This window comes from Sebastes fasciatus, chromosome 6, assembly GCF_043250625.1.
Source record: "Sebastes fasciatus isolate fSebFas1 chromosome 6, fSebFas1.pri, whole genome shotgun sequence".
Taxonomy (NCBI): Eukaryota; Metazoa; Chordata; class Actinopteri; order Perciformes; family Sebastidae; genus Sebastes; species Sebastes fasciatus.
The window spans coordinates 35,245,655-35,266,716 of NC_133800.1; the positions used below are offsets into that span (position 1 = coordinate 35,245,655).

The following is a 21,062-nucleotide window of genomic DNA, read 5'->3' on the forward strand; positions in this document are numbered from 1 at the left end:
GAGCATATTGTTTTATGCTAAATGCAGTACCTGTGAGGGTTTCTGGATCAATATCTGTCATTGTTTTGTGTTTTTAATTGATTTACAATAATAAATATATACATACATTTGCATAAAGCAGCATATTTGTCCACTCCCATGTTGATAAGAGGATTAAATACTTGACAAATCTCCCTTTAAGGTACATTTTGAACAGATAAAAAATGAGTTTTTCTGACATCCCGTCATCTAATTTTGGCAAATTAGCACCATTAAATCGATGCCGAATTAGCCGTTAGCAGTTCCTGTTTACATTGTAACTCTGAATGTACAGACAAGTATCACTGGATGACTTTATTACTGAAGAAAACGTAAAAACCTGATTATTCTCAAGCAAGTTCTGGAGTTAGTTCGCAAGGAGTGTCTTTTTTTCTATGATTTCTACGCAGATTTATGGACGTTTATTCACGATGGACATCTGAGGTAGCGATGTCCTCAGAGAGTGTCGGACACATTGAATTTAAAAATGTGTGTATCATGTGTGTGTGGTCAAATCCGACTGAGTTAAACAGGCTGACAAACTACAATAACTAACTTCCTGTTGGTTTTTAGAACACCAGCATGCATCGGACTCTTTAGTGCATATTGTTTATAGCTTTTTAATGTCACCTCTCTAACTCTATTAATTTATTATTTTAATTCAGTAATTATAGCCATATTATTAGCCGGTCTCTGCGCTGCTGTAACATGTGGATTCCCCCCCAGGGATCAATAAAGTCTTATCTTATCTTATCTTATCTTATGTCAGTACCTTCTCTCCTCTAACATATATCTGTAGATAGTGACAAGAATCAGAATCTGGCCTGACAGCACACTGAGCTGAATAAACCTCTCTGTTATGTCCTGATGAAGACCTGGACGGGTTGATGGACAGTTTGACATTAAGACACTGACACACACAGAGACCTTTCTAACCTGAACACCGGAGCAGCCTGACTCCCCCCTCACCACCCTCTTTTCCTTTACTCACTCGCAGCTATTTGGAAATCTGATAACCTCACACAATTTTCTGCTTCGAGGAAACATTTCACTTAAAAGCCGCCGCCGCCAACAGCTCCTTGAAGAATTTAAACGGCTTTTCTAACCTGTTTGGTGCAGCTGGGTGATACGGTGAGTGACGCCACTTTGAGATACAGTGAGCCGGGGACAATTCAACGCACTAAACTGGATTCCTAATATGATCTGGTGGAGATATCAAGACATGAGTGCTGAATTTCAAACGCTGGCCTACAAAGGGACCACATCCAGACACGGTCGGGGTATTTTCTCTCCTCTCTGATGCAAAGAGATTCAAGTGAATACAGCAGCTTTAACCTGAGAGGCCGTCCTCATCCTCAAACAGAGAGCGTCCTGATTTCTAAGAAACGCCTCAGCCTCGCCGCACGCTGCTTTCGGCTCCGCTGACTCGCTTTTCCACCTCTTACACAAAGCCTGTCAGAAAGCACCTTGTTTACAGTCATCTGTAGTTCACAGCTGTCCAGCAGAGACACACTGAACACCAGAGCTTTTTGTCTTTGTCAGAGTCTTCGATCGATATCCACTTATCTGCCGTTAAGAGAGGAACACTTAGTTTCCTCCTGTCGGCCTCCACGTGATGTTTCTAATATACCAAAGACCCGACACCCAATACTGTGCTGCTTACATGTAATATTCTGCTGAAAATGCACAGTTTTCAGTCTTATCATCATCATAAAAAGCATTTAGAGCACTGGGGGACGGCAGTTTGGGGCTGTCGGTAAGAGTCTGTCAGTTTTTGCGGTGTGTCCCGCACCGTCAGCTTTAGTCTGCCTGTGTCTGAGGTTTTGCGGCCGAATCAGCATGTTGAATCGGTGGCGGAGCTCGTCAGTGAGAGAAATCACTCTGATTGGCTGTTCAGCTTAAACAAATCAGTGCACGAGAAGAGAAACAGACGTGAGGAAAGCAAGAAAATGAGTAAAGTGAAGAGGACAAACACAGAAGGCTCTTCTCATTCTTCATCTTCATCTCATCTGATCATTCCAGATGTTTTCACAGCGACATGAACATCTGGAATGAAGCTAAGTGGTGAGTGTGAGTGGTGTGAAAATGGTCGGCAGACGCCGCTTTGTTTCATGTACAGCTTGTATATCCGCCATCCTCGGTCATTCTGTTTCCCTTTTTGAATGATGAACACAGACTACCGCCGTCTGCTGGTGTGGAGGGTTATTTCCTCTCACGCAGATGCAGAACGTACGTGCTAACTGGCCGTCGGCTGTCGTCTTTGCGGTGTGTTTGAGTGCAACTTGTCGGCCAAAACAAAGGAGACGTGAGGCGACGCAACTGGTGGGTTTCATCGCCGTTGGTTCTTTGATGTCGGCTTGGTGTGCCGAGTCCTAAACTTTGAGTTTTGAGTCCTAAACAAGACATAATGCACTCGTCACCAAATGTAATGCCACTTGCTTCTCTGGGTTTCTGGACAATATCTGTCATTGTTTTGTGTTATTAATTGATTTCCAATAATAAATATATACATACATTTGCATGAAGCAGCATATTTGAATATTAAATACTAGACAAAATCTCTCTTTAAGGTAAATTTTGAACAGATAAAAACATGTGTGATTAAATAATTGAATGGATTGACAGCCCTAATCCAGATAGATTCAACATATTTGAATCATGTGTGACGCTACAGCTCTAAACACAGCGTTTAATACGAGGCTCCTATCGGCCAGTCTGCCTCTAGCTCTTTGTATTCTTCACTAGTCCGCTGTAAAGAACACAATCATCCGAGCAAACTGAGATTCTTTGAAACAAGCGAGTCGATAGCTCAAAGTCACCTTTCATCCTTTTGATGAAGTCTCTGTCATCTGACCCGACGTCCTCCCGAAGCCTCTTCTGACAGCCGCCTGCAAACAAACACACTGATCATCACCTGGAAACATCAGAACGTCACCTAAACACATCATTATGGTTTCAACAGAAGAGGATACGAGCTGCTTTACAGCGAGGAATCCAAATACAGACACACATGGATACACACAGAAAATAGAAATGATACACAAACACATGAATGGAAAACACACACCTTCTAACAGCCTCGGTGAGGGCTTGCTGGTGGGGAGAGGATCCATATTCAAGACCTTGTAAAGCTGTCCAAAGGCTAGGAGGCGTAACGCATGCTGAAACACACACACACACACACACACACACAGAGCAGACAGAATAAGGACACATCACTGTATTGGTAAAGCAACAGAAGCCTGCACTCAGAGGAGAGCAGGCAGCGAGTTATCATTTATTCTCCGATCAATGCAGTTTAATTATCGGGGAAACTTGTGAGCGAGCGGCCTGACGTTTGTGTAAACCGACTAATTCTGTTGGGAGAAACTTCATGCATTATAGAGGGGAGGAATAAACACTCAGTGGGCACAAACGGAGCAGGAAAAGAAAGAAAAATATTCCCAGAGAGCAACACAAAGAGCAGAAAGTATGAATGTGAGGATGTCTTCATATTTTCCACCCGGGGGCAGACTTTGTAGTTCTGTGCTGAGCAGTAACAGCAGCAGCGGTGGTGGTGGTGGTGGTGGTGGTAGTGTTGGTGTGGGTGTAAGCGGCGAAGAGTGTTCCCACGCTCATTAGGCGGTTAATTAGGCTGCCAGTTCGTCAAGCCGGCGCAGCACTGAGGGGCTGCTTATCCGAGGTCAGAGTCCGGGCTTCTGCGGCCACTCAGCTATTTATAGTGCTGACGTGAGGGCTCGGGGCTTCACCGGGGTGGCCGAGGACTCTCTTTAAATAACCCTCCTTCAATCAGTGTGATGGTGAGGGGGGGTGGAGGGGGTGGGCGCCGCTCGTCCGCTTTCCCTGAAAGAAACGCTGACTTTGGTGCAGTGGGCGGCGTGGAAGTGCTCCCCGGTGGGATGTTTCAAGGTCTCACGAGTCGCACGGCTGAGGAGGCCCAGCGAGTGATTACGCTCGGTTAAAGTAAGAGTCTGCGGCTGCTTTAATAGCAGGAAAACAGGAAGGGAAGTTTTATAATGCTCAGCGGGGAGGGGCGGATGTAAAGACAACGTCCATAAAGCAGCAGCTCAAATTACAGACTTACTGCAAGTTATGTAAAAAGACTAAAGTCAGAACACATCTGTGGCTTCACATGAACTCACCTACAGAGAGAAACTCTGCTCCTGAACTATACTTAGAGTATGCATTCACAACTTGAATTTGTGTTTTCACTAGGGCTGTCAATCGATTCAAATATTTAATTCTGATTAATCGCACATTTTTTATCTGTTCAAAATGAACCTTAAAGGGAGATTTGTCAAGTATTTAATACTCTTATTAACATGGGAGTGGACAAATATGCTGCTTTATGCAAATGTATGTATATATTTATTATTGTAAATCAATTAACAACACAAAACAATGACAGATATTGATCCAGAAACCCTCAGAGGTACTGCATTTAGCATAAAGCAATATGCTCCAATCATAACATGGCAAACTGCAGCCCAACAGGCAACAACAGCTGTCAGTGTGTCAGTGTGCTGACTTGCCCCAAACTGCATGTGATTATCATAAAGTGGTTATGTCTGTAAAGGGGAGACTCGTGGGTACCCATAGAACCCATTTACATTCACTGATCTGGAGGTCAGAGGTCAAGGGACCCCTTTGAAAATGGCCAAGACAGTTTTTCCTCACCAAAATTTAGAGTAAGTTTGGAGCGTTATTTAACCTACTTCGCGTCTAAGCTAGTATGACATGGTTGGTACTGATGGATTCTTTAGGTTTTCTAGTTTCATATGAGCCCACTACAACCTCTGAAAGATCAATTGCGTTAAAAAAATTAGTGGTGTTAAAACTAATAAAACATTATTATGACGGTAACTTTGACATTATTCTCAGTTCACAGTGATTCCCGCTCACGATGAAGTTTATGTTTGTTTTGAGAAATTAATAATTTAGTTCAGAGCTTGTTTGGTTGTTTGGACTCTTTGTCACAAATGTCTGAGTCAGAGGTGTAGACTCAAGTCACAAATGATTTGATGACTTTAGACTCGACTTGGACTTTAACACCAATGACTTGTGACTTCACTTTTTGTTTGGAGCGTTATTTAACCTCCCCAACAAGCTAGTATGACATGGTTGGTACCAATGGATTCATCAGGCTTTCTAGTTTCACATGATACCAGTATCTTCACTATCTTTAAAACTGGGCCACTACAATCTAAAAATCACAAGTTGCGTTAAAGAAATTAGTGGCGTTAAAACTAATTTGCATTAACACGTTATTATCGCTTTAACCTTTGACAGCCTTAGTTTTCACAAATCTCTGTTTATTAAAGACTGAGCAGCTCCAGTTTAAATGTTTTTTTCATCCCAGACTTGATTCAAAATATTTTATTTGTGAGTGACTTCATCACCTTTGGGAAGGACCCGTTAAAACCTGGACAGCTGTGGCCTGGAAGCCAGAGACGATGGCCGGTTAATGGAAGCTTTTAATGTCCACGTCCCCGGAGCGGAGATGGGAAACACTCCTATCTTCCTGAACAGCTACTGTCACAGTGCCCTGGAGCAAGGCATTAAACACCCAGTAAATCAAAAACAAAAGTATCTCGTCAAACTAGCAGAGCTACAGCAGCGGGAGCCACTATCTCTCTGAAACAGGTGAAATACTGCTGGTTGGTTGTTTGAATCCTTTTGACTAATCGTTGAGAGGAGGCTTTACCTCAGACCTTGGAGCTGTTTCTGCTAAATCCAGCCTGAGGTTCACTTTCTAGGGGAATATATTGCTCATAGATATTTCAAGATACCAATACTGTTTTTGGAACCAGGAAAGAAAATATTCTTCAGGCAGAGCACGGGGAGAAGTTTTTCTGTGAAACTGTGAAAGAAGCTTTTGTTTAGACGGATGTGTCGTTTAGAATGCCAACCGGTGTTGACCTAACAGGTAACCATCCTTCATCTTCATCTTTCTAGCACAAAAAGACAAACAGTTGATGGTTCAGGCTTCTCAAAGTTGAGAACTTGTTGCATTTTCTTGCCGTACGGTCAGTTTAGTAAAAAGAATCTCTCTGGGTTTTGTAGGCCTGTTCCATACTCATGTGCTGGCTTGGTTTGACTCCGTGCATCAGCTCAGTAGGGTGTGGATCTGCATCTCCATTACAACAAGGCTGCCCGCTTGAAGGTGTGTCTTTAACTGAAGACGCTCTTGTCTCGAGTCGATGACGTTTAAAAGCAGCTGGCTGGCCGGCTAGAAGAAGTTGTTTATCCATCCATCCATCCATCCATCTACCTACCTACCTACCTACCTACCTACCTACTTACAATACATACTTACCTACCTACCTTCCTACCTACCTTACTTCCTTCCTACCTACCTTCCTACCTACCAACCAACCTACTCACCTACCTACCTACCTACCTACCTACCTACCAACCAATCAACCAACCAACAAATCTACTTACCTACCTACCAACCAACCAAACAACAAATCTACCTACCAACCAACCAACCTACCTACCTACCTACCTACCTAACTACCAACCAATCAACCAACCAACAAATCTACTTACCTACCTACCTACCTACCTACCAACCAACCAACAAATCTACCTACCTACCAACCAACCAAACAACAAATCTACCTACCTACCTACCTACTTACCTACCTACCTACCTACCAACCAACCAACCAACCTACTCACCTACCTACTTACGTACCTTCCTACCTACCTACTTACCAACCTACCTACCTACCTACCTACCTACCTACCTACCTACCTACCTACCTACCTACCTACCTACCTACCTACCTACCTACCTACCTACCTACCTACCTACCTACCTACCTACCTACCTACCTACCTACCTACCTACCTATCGTCAGAACTCTGCTGATGTAAACACTTAGAGAATCAAGAATTCAGTTTCTTCTGGCTTCAGATTCTCCTTTAATCTCTGCAGAAGAAGAAATAGAAGAAGAAGAAGAAGACGCTGAGAGCAGCAGAGGGGGCTGATGGGTAAAGTGGACTGACCTGCGCGCTGTGTGTGATGGCGTCCGCCTGCTGGGCGCTGAGGTCAGACAGGACGTCTGTGGGTTCCCTCTCACAGGGGTCGTGAACTCCTGGACCTCCTGTAAAGGAAAGAAACCACAGCAGGTTCTGACTCAGACCTCCAAACAGCAACGTTGGTTTCATCCCTCCTGACGTGAATAATGAAGCGCCTCCCGCTGTGTGCTCACTCTCTGACTGCAGCAGTATCTCATCAATGATTCAGGGCATTCAGGGAGCAACCTGCCATTTCAACACGGAGACCCTGAACCACATTTAAAAAATCCAATCACATCATCACAAAGGCTAACTCGCTGCTCAGCGTTGATCAAACGCCGGAGCAGCTGAAGGTTTCCCAGAACAGCGATTAGAAAGAGAGAGAGGGAAGGAAATAATAAATCTGAGAACATATTCCTATTTATTAGAGCTGAATAGGAAACATTCCTCACTTTCTGGAATAAAAACCTCAGAGGATACATGTTTACTCGAGCTAGAAAGTAGAGTAAATCTTTCTAAAATACTGCGTACTGAAAGAAACACAAGTAATAGTCAAATTAAACCATCGTTCATGTTGCTGTGAATCTACTGGGACTCTGTCAGGGAGCCCTGAGGGAACCTGCACCCCAATTAATGCACTATAGAGTCCTACAAGACTGAGTGGAGGTGATGCTGCACTGCATCACTGGTGACACTCCACAGCCTGATATCCAGGCCGTGAATCTTTAGGACGTCGTCCTGAGTGTAAAGAGGTTGCAGCCAAACACCAGGTTATCCTAGAACACATCTATTTAAGAGGTTTCTAAATGTTTCTCCTGAGAATAAAAAGCTGCTTCTGCTTCTTAGTGTGTTTGCCTGCTTACTTTTAAACTTTGTTTTCAATTCTTGGGCTGATTCCTTTATTAAACTTTACATATTATATTTGTTATTAGGGTTCGTAGGATGCTAAGATGCTAACATTCACAATAGCGATGTTAACATGCTAACAGAAAGTATATAGAAGAAAAGAGACAAAACTGGTGTTTTTAACAGCCGCTGCCGCCATTTTGGACTGAAAACGCTTATTATATTTATGATATTCTATTGTTCAACACAGGTCATTTCAGTAGATTATGATAATAGCATAGAAATTATTTTGTTTTATTTTTGTCTGGCACGTTTTAAGCGGACGTTTTACTGGCTTCTGGTAGTCGCTTCCAGTCCAGAATGGCGGAAGCATAACTCTGCTGCTGGGCTACTAATGTTGCAATGGAACAAACAATTGACTTTCACTACTTAGCGATATACGTTCATTGATGCTAATGTTTAGTAGGTAAAATGTTTACTATGTTCAACATCTTAGTTTAGCATGTTAACACGCTAACATTGCCTAGCATTAGCAATGAACAAGTACAGCTGAGGTTGATAGGAATGCTGTCAGTTTTGCAGGTATTTGATCATAATAAACAAATTTTACCCAATGGTGGCGCTGAAGGAAAAGTCAGAGGATCACCAAAGTCAGCAGGATTCATCCTCTGAGGAACATGAATGGTTGCACCAAATTTCATGGAACTCCTTCAGATTGTTGAAATATTTCAGTGTGAACCAAAGAGTTCATGTTGAGCTAGTTTTCTTTAAAGGAAAAGTTAGTCTGTAGGAGTTGGCGTGACGCCAGTCGCACTCTGCAGTAACGTTACTGCAGTTTCACAAGCGAGTCAGAGAACTACGGTGGCCTAAAGGTAACGTAAAAACATGAAAGTCTCTCTCTAGAGCCAGAGTTTGGTTTGTCTGTTCCGGGCTACTGTAGAAACATGGATTCACTGATCTATCAGACACTGATCACAAACAGTGGAACATCATTCAAAATACTTCACATTCAAATTTTAAGCCCACATTTCCATTAATTCAAATTCAATAACACGTCTTTTTCATTATTTCTAACCAGAAGGGGCCACGCTGCTCTTCGTGTCCTTGCTGATTTTTAATTTCAGTGTCAAACTTTGTCATTTCATCTGGCTGCTCTCTGAGCAGAGAGTCTGATTACTGGATCCATTCACTACGCTCCGCTCTCAACTACTGACGGACGCCTCACATTTATTAATTTCTGACAAAAAGAAATTCATCATTTACAAGATTAAAAATGTTGAATGTACCAAACAAGAGGGCATAACATACGCTGTCTACAGGAGGACCCTGTTAGTAGGCCACAATAACGTATTAAAACCGACTCATTTCCACAGGATACAACTCCTATTTTACCTCATGAGCCCTCGTTAGTGGAGAATACTATAAAATAGATCATTTCCACTGCTGATTAGATGTGTGATTCAAACTAAAACCAAACTCATATTAATTGATTGGCCGGGGTAGCTGGCCAGCGACGCTCACAGATTGGCTACACCGCAGCAGGAAGCGGCCAGGGAAAGAGCCGCCCTCTAATAATTCGCTTTAACCGTTTCATACTGCATACTGCTGACGAACGCAGTATGCAGCACCCTCCCTTTTTTAAACCCATATCTGCCGGTCCACAGGCTCTGTTCCAGACTTCAGAGACTTCCAACAGAGAGCTGGGACCGACTCAAACTGACTAACTTTATTTCCAGTCGAGGTCCCGAGTTCAGCCTCTCCTCATTGATTGATCTGACTATTTGCCAGAACCTCTCTGAGGTCAACTACATTATCCGCACATATATCTGACTGCTGGATTGTTTTTCCACTTTAAGCCTCCCAGCCATAAACAAAGTCATTTCCCTCAGACTGATTTTAAAACTCGACAGGAAATTGTTTCTGTTTTTTTTTGCTCTGGTCCATTACTGAAGACGCTTCATACAATTTAGCTGCAATTTCTTTCTCCTGACATGAAAAATGTTCAACCTGAGCAGACAAGTTGAATCTGGAGATTTCTATAAACTCTGTATGTGCCGCCTTTAAATTTCACCACATCTTTTCTGGGCGGTAACCCCGGCAGTAACAAACAATGTTAACCCTCTGAGACCCACGAGATGATCCCAACCGACTTTACTGTCTTTCAGAGGCTGTAGCAGGGTCAGTTTTAGAGCTAGAGATGAAGATATTGGTATCACATCAAACTACAAAACCTAATGAATCAATAGCTACCAACCATGTCATACTAGCTTGTCGTGAAGAAGGTTAAATAACGCTCCAAACCTATGCTAGTCATGTCATGCTAGCTTTTCAGGAATAACGCTCCAAAGTTACGCTAAATTTTGGCAAGGAAAAATTGGCAAGGCCATTTTCAAAAGGGTCCCTTGACCTATGACCTCAAGATATGTGAATGTAAATGGGTTCTATGGGTACCCACGAGTCTCCCCTTTACAGACATGCCTACTGTATGATAATCACATGCAGTTTGGGGCAAAAACCATGCAGTTGTTTGAATGCAGTATAAATGTGTTATTATTTCTGCATACTGAGGTCCTAAAACAGTCTTGGAATTGCATAAATTGGGTATCACTGTATAAAAATGACCTGTGGTGACCTCTAGGATAATCACAGCCTCATGAAACTTTAAAGCCACAAACTAGAGAGCTAGAGCATTCAGAGGATGGATGGATCAAACTAGAGACCTAGAGCATTCAGAGGATGGATGGATCAAACTAGAGAGCTAGAGCATTCAGAGGATGGATGGATCAAACTAGAGAGCTAGAGCATTCAGAGGATGGATGGATCAGACTAGAGACCTAGAGCATTCAGAGGATGGATGGATCAAACTAGAGAGCTAGAGCATTCAGAGGATGGATGGATCAAACTAGAGAGCTAGAGCATTCAGAGGATGGATGGATCAAACTAGAGACCTAGAGCATTCAGAGGATGGATGGATCAAACTAGAGAGCTAGAGCATTCAGAGGGTGGATGGATCAAACTAGAGACCTAGAGCATTCAGAGGATGGATGGATCAGACTAGAGACCTAGAGCATTCAGAGGGTGGATGGATCAAACTAGAGAGCTAGAGCATTCAGAGGGTGGATGGATCAGACTAGAGACCTAGAGCATTCAGAGGATGGATGGATCAAACTAGAGACCTAGAGCATTCAGAGGGTGGATGGATCAGACTAGAGAGCTAGAGCATTCAGAGGATGGATGGCTTTCCTAGCTAGATTGAGAATAAGGGGGTTTCTCGCCATCCAATCGCCGAAAACATTCAATTCTTGCAGAAATCTTCAAATGTCAAAAAGTTTTTGAAACCAAATCACATATATATATATATAGTTCCTCAAGGTCTTGGTGTCTTAAGATGGTATTTTGGAGGGATTATTGATGATTTTTGATCAATTCTTGAGTGGTAAAAACATTTTAAAATTTAGCACCAAATCTGTGTAACAAATGGTATCAACCCAAAAAATTGCTGCAACAACTTATGAGACATAATAGAGCATGGGGATGAATGACACAAATTAATCTCCAGGTTCTCAGCTTTAAGATGATGTACACCACTTCTATGTGAGATCTACTGATGACCTGCTATCTCCCCCTAAAGACCCCCTGGACCCCCCTAAAAAAGACTAAAACGGCTCTATTGTGGGTCTCAGAAGGTTAAAGTAGCCTCGAGTTTCGACGAGATAGAGAATGTAAATGCAAACAACAAACAGACCTTGGAAGTTGCTGTGATCACTGACCTGGCAGCAGGATCCCTGAGGCGATGCACTCCATGACGCGACGCAGGGCCTCACCCGGACCCAGCAGCCGGTTACAGGTGGCGATGGCCTTTTCACAGATGAGCTCCAGAGGCTGCCGAGGGCGGACAGAGAGAGGACACTCAACACGGCGTCGACTACATCAATTCCAGTCATGATTATAGTCCTGGGACACAAGTTTTCCATTCTGTCTGAGTACACTGAGTGAAGTGTTTGTGTTCTTTACAGTCTGTTTATCTTCTACTGAATGTGAGATCTTGATTCGGATTCAGCGGCCGTCACCTACCCATCCTTTGAGAGGCTGCCACCCAGCCAGTCTGCTGCACATGTCCCTGAAAATCCTCAAGATGATGACGCAAGACTTGAGATCTGTGACTCTGGCCTGAGGGGACAGACAGACAGAACTTAGTGACAGCACGAGGAGCATTTCAACAAGACAGCAGTCAGCAGAGCAGAAGCTCGCTCTCTCAGAAATATGTGCCCACGACGACACTCTCCAGGCTCAGAGGAAAGAGATCTGCAGCGCCCGAAGACGCATTTTCATGACCCCCAAAATTTCAATATGCTGCTAATACCGTTGTGAGAGACTGAATTTGATATGTTTAACTTGATAAAGTTCAATTATTTTACCAAAATGTTATCGACTGGTAGAGATTCTATTTAAGTTTAGCCTCTGAGGGGAATAAACATGCAGTCTGGAATAGCTAAAGTGAAAACATTTCTTTTCAGAATAAAAAACTGGTACCAAGAGCAGAATATGGAATATTTCACTACAGAAAATGAATGACAAACACAAACTCTCTAAACCAGGGCTGTCAAACGATTAAAATATTTAATCGTGATTAATCGCAAATTAATTGCACATTTTTTATCTGTTCAAAATGAACCTTAAAGGGAGATTTGTCAAGTATTTAATACTCTTATCAACATGGGAGTGGGCAAATATGCTGCTTTATGCAAATGTATGTATATATTCATTATTGGAAATCAATTAACGACACAAAACAATGACAGATATTGTCCAGAAACCCTCACAGGTACTGCATTTAGCATAAAACAATATGCTCAACCCTTTTGCAAAATGGCCATGCCAGCTTTTCCTCGCCAATATTTAGCGTATATGTTTGGAGCGTTATGACGTGGTTGGTACCGATGGATTCATTAGGTTTTCTAGTTTACTGTGATGTCAGTATTGGACTTTTCTTCTGCTTGTCTTTCCGGACTTTTTTTGGACATTTTTTCAGACATTTTATGGACTTTTTTTACACCAAATTTGGGGACTTTTTTTCGTACGTTTTTCAGACTTTTTTTGTGACATTTTTGTGACAACTTTTTTTGGACATTTTTCGGACAAGAGTAAGTTTAGAGCGTTATTTAGCCTCGTGACAAGCTAGTCTGACATTGCTGGTACCAATGGATTTATTAGGTTTTCTAGTTTCCTATGATACCAGTATCTTCACTCTAGCTTTAAAACTGAGCCGCTACGACCTAAAAATCATAAGTTGCATGAATTAACGAATGAATTGTGATTAACCATCGACAATCACGTGATTAATCGCAATTAATTATGAATTATTGACAGCCCTAACTAGAATACTTGCATAACTATTCATATAAGATATAATATATTTCGGAGGGAGTCTTTATTTAGTTCATTTCACTCTCGTTTCTACATTTGAATTTTTTTTAAGTCTCCTGTTAGACTGAATAAAGTCTAGTAGTGATTCCAAGACACTTGATGTTTTTCTTCGTGTCTTCATGTATGTACAGTACAGTATGAAAGGCATATATAAATGCCCTCTTTGTTAAGTAAAGTACAGTATGACATGTATACTGTATATAAATACCCTCCTTGTTAAGTCCTCTTCTCCCTGCACTCAACTGTGAAATGCTCTAAGTAGATTTCTGTGTCGGGCATCCTGGACGTTTATTCTACTTCTATTATATCTCCGTGCATCGCCTCAGAATAGTCATTTTAAAGCGGCAGTAGTATTATATGGTTGACCTCATGTGACAGAAGTTTCACTGGACGGCTCTGAACTTAGTGACATGATGGAATAATAAAAGCTGCTGGTAACCAGGAAGCAACACTCGTCTCAAGGTTAAACCAAAACTAAAAGGAAGAGCTTGAAGAAGTAACTGCAGATTATGACATTAACATCAAAAACAAATTACGCTGGAGATTATTGACACTTCAATTTGCTCAGAATGACTATCCGCCACAATAAAGTAGGTGATTTAATTCTTTCATTTAAAGCTCTCAGACGTGAGCGCAACTAATCGTATCTGCAGTTATTACATCGCCGGAGGTCCTCGGGTCATATTAGTGAGAGTGTGATGAAACAGAATCCGTGCTCTGCCTCACCTTCAGTCCACAGAGCAGCTCTTCACTCTGATATTACCTGGCATCTAGCTCTCCTTCCCTCAGGGAAGCTGCTCGCTGCTTCACCTGACCTTGACTCCCTCCTCCCTCCCTCCTGCCTCCCTCCTGCCTCCCCTGCCTCCCTCTCAGTTCAGTCAGGATGGCAGCAGCTCATCTCAAACCTGATTTGGTTAACAATCTCTTCATGACCTTCAGAGTTACATCCCACTCTGCAGCACTTTTCCTCTAACATTTAGACCACGTTTCCACCAATAAGTTCCTGATAATTTTAGTCCCGGGACTGTACCTTCAAGGAACTAACACTAAAGACCTGTGAAGATTAGGCAAATGAATCCGCTGATGTATGAGAAAGCAACATGACATGAGACGAGGGCTGCTGGTGACCACAGCAGTAAAAACTCTGCAGTTCATTGTGTCGCCTGTTTACTCGAAAAAAACACGATGAAACAAAATAAATGTTTGTAAACATTCAGTAACATTTACTGCTGCTTATTAAACAGCTTTGTTGAATACTCCATTCTGATTGGTCATTCACAGCTTTCTACGGTCTTTCTTTCTTGCTAAATATAACAGACCGTTGCTATGGAAGCAGTTCTGATGTCGGACTCTGGCGGACCGTTATTGTGTTAAAGTATTGATTTTTTAAGTAAGTAGCCGTGTAATAAGCGGGATAATGTACAGCGAGCCAGTCATTGTTGTGAAATAAACCCCTTCAGAGTGGTGAGAGACCGCATCGCCCTGAAGGGGTTTATTTCACAACAATGACTGGCTCGCTGTACATTATCCCTTCCATAGTATTTACTGATGCACGCTGGATGTAATGAATGAAATGTAAAGGAAGAAAAGGAAACTAAGAGCATCTGTCTCCACAGTAAATCATCTGTTGAGTGTTTGATTGTTATTCTTTTGTTTCTCTCATCCACAGCTCTGTCTCTTCTACCGCTAACCCCCTCATCTCTCTCTCGCTTTTAAATGAGTCGGGAGGTCGACAGCAGAGCCTAACTTTACTTTCAATGTTATCAAACAAAGAGAAATGCTCTCATCTCGTCCTAAATCGATACTAGAGTACTTCCTTGTTTTATAAATGAAGCGGTTCACGAGTTGAAGCAGTGATGCTGTGTGTGTTTGTTTGACCAATCAGCGACGGTCATGCCTGCAAACTCCACCCCGAAAGTTCCTGTACTTTCAGAAAGTACTAAATAGTACCTAGAACTTAATTTAGACCCTGGTTCCTGCAGTCGAAACGCAATGAGTTCCTCAAAAGGTTCCTAGTTTACTAACATTTATACTGTGTCCATGCTGTCTATTCTTTTCCTTTACTTGACAGTTAATGTGCTTTTGATGTTTGCACACCTAACCTCTGGATATTTGTAATGTTGACTAATCATATTACACCAGTGTTGGACTCATTAGTCAAGTTTCCATACAAATGTAGTGCAGATTTTAACTGAATTTCCCAAAAGCAAATGCAACTTCAAGCACGTTTCCATCCACTTCTGTTCTGACAAGTTCATGTTTCCAGCTCTTCAGTGAACATTTAAGTCACGTGATTTACTGCATGTAGGTCATCTTTTATTCACTGAATCTGTTTCCATTCTACTTTGTTGTATTGTTATTTTGTCGATACCCAGACTTTTCCACCTCAGCCAAAAAACTTTTTTGCCATATTTCAACTTCATGTTATGTGTGCTTGTGCCATGCAGATGTAGGAGGGAAGTGGTCGAGGTGGATGGTGGGTGTACTTTGACACCGGAGACCGCGGTTCACATCCTGAATATTTTGGGATTTTACAACCCTAGGAAAAGATCCTGAAATATAAACGTCCTGTCTCCTCCTTTGTTTATATTTCACCAGGACCACAAACTCCTCCTAACCCTCAACAAAGTGTGCCTGAACTAGTGTGAATCATGCTTTAGTTGCAGAGTGTAAAACTGTCCACCTGACCTGTGAATGAGCCCGTCTTTGTGAAACATGTATGAAACAGCTGCTGGAGACAGAAGCAGCTTCAGCTCTCTGCCTGAACTCATCAAAGCTTCATTAAAATCTTTATTATGGGATTACGTCTCCTTCACAGAGACGGGGTTGAGTACTGAGGGTCAGACCGGCTGCCAGGACGTACAGACTCTCAGAGAGTGAGCGTGTCATCGGCACAGCTGTGCTCACCTGGAACCATTTGGCGTGTCGGAGCGCCGCCAGCGCAGCCCGGCACTTCTGCCTGTCCAGGACGTCCTCCTGTTCTTCGTCTTCCTTCTCCTCCTCCTCCTCCTCCTGCTGCTGCTGCTCCTTGCTGTCGTCCGGATGGCCGTCCTCTGGAGAGACGGACAGGATGAGACAGGACAGACTGAGCGTGACCACGCTGACCTCACACACTCTTTCACACAGACACACAGGCAGCAGGGTTGGACGGCTAATTATTAGGCAAACCCACTGATCTGACCGAATGAGCTGGTAGGGCGAGGAGGGGGAATTTGAGAAAAGTCCGTGATTGAGTGGGAGGGGGAGTTTCTCATGCACAAGGCAGGATCTTTCATAACATTGACATGAGGAACCGGAGCAGACGTGAGCGCATGCCGCCCGGCCGGAGTCTCACTCTAGATGCAGATCAGTGGCTGGAGGCGATGGAGCACGCCAGATTAGTGTGTTATCAATTACGGCGCAGGACGAAAATGAGAGCATGGCGACGAGTCGGGACCAAGAGCCAGATTAAAGATTAAAATAACACTAAGAGAGAGATTTGGTGGATCGTGAAATACTGGCTCAGGAATGCCTGAGATCGGAGGGAGAGAGAGGCAGGGAACACTTTAAAAAAAGCTTTCTGAGGCGCCATGCTCGGATTTTCAGTCTTGCGGGGGTCGGTCAGATGTTTATGTTTTGACTGAAACAAGTCTCTCCACACCGGGGTTCCTGTGGGGAGCACTCCTGCCATGACCGGAGGCCGAGTCATGGGAGAACGACAGTAGAAGAAGAAGAGTGACGGCAGATGACAACGACAACATAAACATCTGAGAGTGAGAACGCCACCCTGGAAAGAAAGTGAAGGCTGTCGGTTCTCGGGAGCAGCTATAGGGGGTTGGGGGGGGGGACGTCCACTGTTGGGACAGTCAAGCAGACGGACAACAGTGGGGGGGAACAGACTGCAGACCACACTGCGTTGGGCTCAGTAGTGACGGTGAGCTCATCTAACATAGAAACATTATCTCTATTCTTCAGCCCGGCCAAGTTGGGAATATTAAATCTTGATAAATGTCCCATCAGTCCTGAATCGGAGCCATTATGGTTCAGAGATCGGTTCCACTGAGCAGCAGCCAGCACAGATTAAATCTATTTTCTACGGAGCTGACAGTAATGCTGACACAGCGCATTAAAAAAAGAAAAAAAAAAGAGCTCCAGCTCATAGAGCGAAGGTTACGGTGGAGTCTCTAATTCCACATATCCAGATTCAGATTCATCCGTCTGCGTGCGACACACGAGCAGTGATGTGTGCGTGTGTGTGGTCCAGCAGTCTGTTGCTGTAGAGACCGTAGCGTGAAAGCTCAACAGGATGGAAGAGAGGTGGAAGACAAACAGAGGAGCCGGTGAGAGACGCAGGGTTTGACCTGTGTCACTCCTCCTCCAGGACCAGGGACTGAGGACCTTCATGTTCTGCCCCTAGGACTTCTGGGTAATATAATGCACCACTCTGACTGGCATGATTTGTCAAAGTAAGCTGGAGGAGTCAACTCTTGATTTAACCCAGCACTTTCTCTCTGTTTGGCTGGCTTTGTGCACCTGGAGACCTCTAAACAGATGAAGCTGGGAATTGAAGTGAAACCTGAAAATTGCTTTTCTCTCTTAAAAATATACTTTGTGGTAAGAAACTAAAGTGAAAGTACGTAAATGGTTCTTCGGGGGCATTAATGCTGCCAGAGTTAGTGGACTGATGCTACATAAGAACATCTAAGGTGAAGTGTTTTTAAGATGAACATTAAAACAGTCAATTTTATTACCTTTAACTCAATTGTGTAACTGAAATCTACGGAGTCTCGAGTGTGCCACGAGAATAAATAGACTGTAATAAATTTCAACTATCAACTATCATTTTTTGCTGATTTATTTAAAAGGTCTTATTGATAACATTTTTATGTAGACAAATATTTAAAAATAATAATAATAATAATCAAATTGATTAAATGTTTTAGCCCTAATTTGCTTTACTTACTTACATTTATTGTCTTTCCTATCACATTCAATCTAGCAAATGAATCCGTCTCCTGCTTTGACAGTTACTTTCCATTTTCTGATTAGCTTTCACTTCGACATGATTCTCTTTAATTTAAAGTGCCACCTACAAATTAAATTAGATCCGAGTGACAGCAGCAGCAGCACTCCGTCATTAAACACTGAATTATTCCCGTGGCACTCTCAACACTCCATATATTATTACATGAATAAGTAAGTGGAACTGAAGATGAATACTGGAGATGTTTCTAAGTATTCATGTATTTATGTGGTAATATAGATTGTTGTGGAAGGTGTTTCCCAGAGGCACGCCATGAAGGAGCCATCAGTCCCGGGTCCAGACCACATACAGATAAGGACAACCCCCCCGCTAAATTCTCCCTGACATCATCAGCTTAGGGGGAATTTTGATTAGTGACCAGGACATCAGATTCATTCAATTAACACTGCTTTTACAACATGAAATTATGGGATGTCAATCTGAGCCAATACAAATTAAAACACCAGAGAGGTGCCCCCTGGGATTAAAGCAAAGACGCACAGATGTGGACATGTGGGCTGCTGGGTAATGTAGTCATTTTGTCCTTTTTAGTCTATGTGCTCGCTGGTAGACATGGACCAGAATTTCATGGTGAGAAGTCCAGTCAACAGAGGGGGGGGGGGGGGGGGGGGGGGGGGGGGTAGGAGGATGGGGGGGTAACAGGAGCATGTCTGAGGCAGAGGGTGAGTGGGTTGGTTTGATCTGGTTGTCGGGGAAGCCCCTTGTACCCGGGGTTTCCTGCTGCCGGGTGGGGGGGCGCCTCGTCAGCAGCGGGGCCGCGAAGACGTGTCGGTCCACACAGCGCTGACCTGCGGAGCTACGGCAACAAAACCAACAGTCAGTGAGCAGAGGCCAGCGACAGGAAGTACACTCTATAAACCAGAGGTCATCTCAGTCAGACACCCCGTGTATTCATACATCCTGATGAAGGTATGAGGACTGAAACACTGTCCATAAAGTGAGTAAAGTGTTTGTGTTTTTGCCTCAGTATACCTGTCAACAGCAGCTCCTGGTGTGTAACTCTGCAGTAGTTGTGATATGAGAGGAGGGCTGCTCGATTATACGGAAAAAATTACAATCCTGATTATTTTGGTCAATATTGAGATCAGGATTATTTATTACTGACTTTGGAAACATGCGTTTAGAAAGAAAATGATATACGTATTAGAGTTAAATGCATCAATCTAGTGCACTTTGAGAGCATAATTAAGAGGCTAGATCTATGAAGAACTATGGAGAATGCTCTTGTGAACAATTTAATCATAAACACATTGGCTTTATAGATATGAATGGTGATGACACGCCGAAAAATGTCACATCGACAAAGCGTGGGGAGAAGAAATAAAAGATTCAATAAGAGATTTATTCGCCTATGATCTCAGCAAATGCAGATATTTTGGACCCACTATCGGACCCAAACCCCTAAGCCGAGAGTTCATAAACCCCTTAAGGTCCAGACCCACCAAACCGACATCTGAGAACTAGCGGCGAGGAAGGTCGCCTCACGTCGCCTTTGTTTTGGCCGACAAGTTGTACTTGAACACACCGCAAAGACTACTTCTGCTCCTGCGTGAACAACAATCAGCAACATCCTGAATCGGCCGAAAAACCTCCGACACGAGCAGACTAGAGCCGACGGTGAGGGACACACTTCAAAACGTAGACCGACAGACGCTCACCGACGGCCCCGAACTGTCCGACGGCCGACCGTCGGCTTGGTGTGTCAGGACCTTTAGGCGACCATGTTAATAACCTATTTGAATGATTGTATTTTAGTGTAGGGAACAGTGTCAGGACAGCCAGCTGTGCTCTTGTTTCTATGTATCCAGATGAGGGACAGTCACACTATAACAAACCTGTCCTTGTTTGTGCTGACAGGACGTTGCACCTGAAGGAAGAATGTTGTTCTCCTTGAACAGCTGTGTTTCTCCTCCATTTTTCTACCTTTTGTGACGGCTCGACTCAATCTCTCCCCCCCCCCCCGGGAGAGGGACCACAACGGGGCTCGCTGCTCCGTGATGGCAGCTCTTCACTCCTGACTCGCCTCTCTTTCATTCATTCTGGATTCCATTCCCATTCGTGGGAGAAAACAAACACAGTTCGAAGAAGCACCGACGCTAAACGTTAACTTTCCCTTCAAGTTTTTAATTTTCCACAGCTGCTGATCACAAGAGATGAGAGGAAAAGAACTCTGGATTCAGCGTTTAGTGCATTTTACAACTTCTCTTTATACATCCACGGACACAGACTCATTGGAGTATTCAGTCCAAAATGGCGTCAGCGGTACTGCAGTGTCATCTAGGGGCTGTTGTCAAAAAAGCAGCAGAGTTTCGTCTCTTTGCTTCTTTAGTCTTTTGGCGAGGTAAAGCAGTGAAAATATTCTAAATATATCGTACACTTAAACTGATATTGATTTTTTTAGGTGTCTAAAATCTGTTTTGCTGATTCCCCCGTCCACAGCAGCAGTACATCACTTTGCTCCCGTGCTGCTACTCCTGTCTGTTCCTACTAACTCCATGTACTGTAGGTAATACACTGACTATGGAGAAGTACCTCATACAACCCCACTGAGAAACACCCAAACTATCCCTTTAAAATAGATCTGATGTCTGTGTTTAATACGTCAGGCCAAAAGGAACGACTTCCCTACTGTGATTTTTGTATCGCTGAATCCTTTCAGTCAGATGTAGGATGATGATATACAAGAGGACACCTGAGACAGACGTCTCCTTTTTCGCCAATC

General features: G+C 43.3%; 1 protein-coding gene across 2 annotated transcripts in view; it reads right to left on the bottom strand.

Annotated features, from left to right (window-relative positions):
* LOC141769956 (spermatid perinuclear RNA-binding protein-like) overlaps positions 1-21,062 on the bottom strand; it is an 84,937-nt gene that overhangs the window by 17,842 nt on the left and 46,033 nt on the right. For both annotated transcript variants that reach the window (XM_074639501.1, XM_074639502.1), the window contains exons 6-11: positions 16,225-16,370; positions 11,965-12,060; positions 11,661-11,772; positions 7,033-7,130; positions 3,086-3,179; positions 2,838-2,906 (exon numbers count right to left, since the gene is read on the bottom strand). In XM_074639501.1, coding sequence (XP_074495602.1) covers positions 2,838-2,906; positions 3,086-3,179; positions 7,033-7,130; positions 11,661-11,772; positions 11,965-12,060; positions 16,225-16,370 — 615 coding nt within the window. The remainder of the gene's footprint in view (positions 1-2,837; positions 2,907-3,085; positions 3,180-7,032; positions 7,131-11,660; positions 11,773-11,964; positions 12,061-16,224; positions 16,371-21,062) is intronic.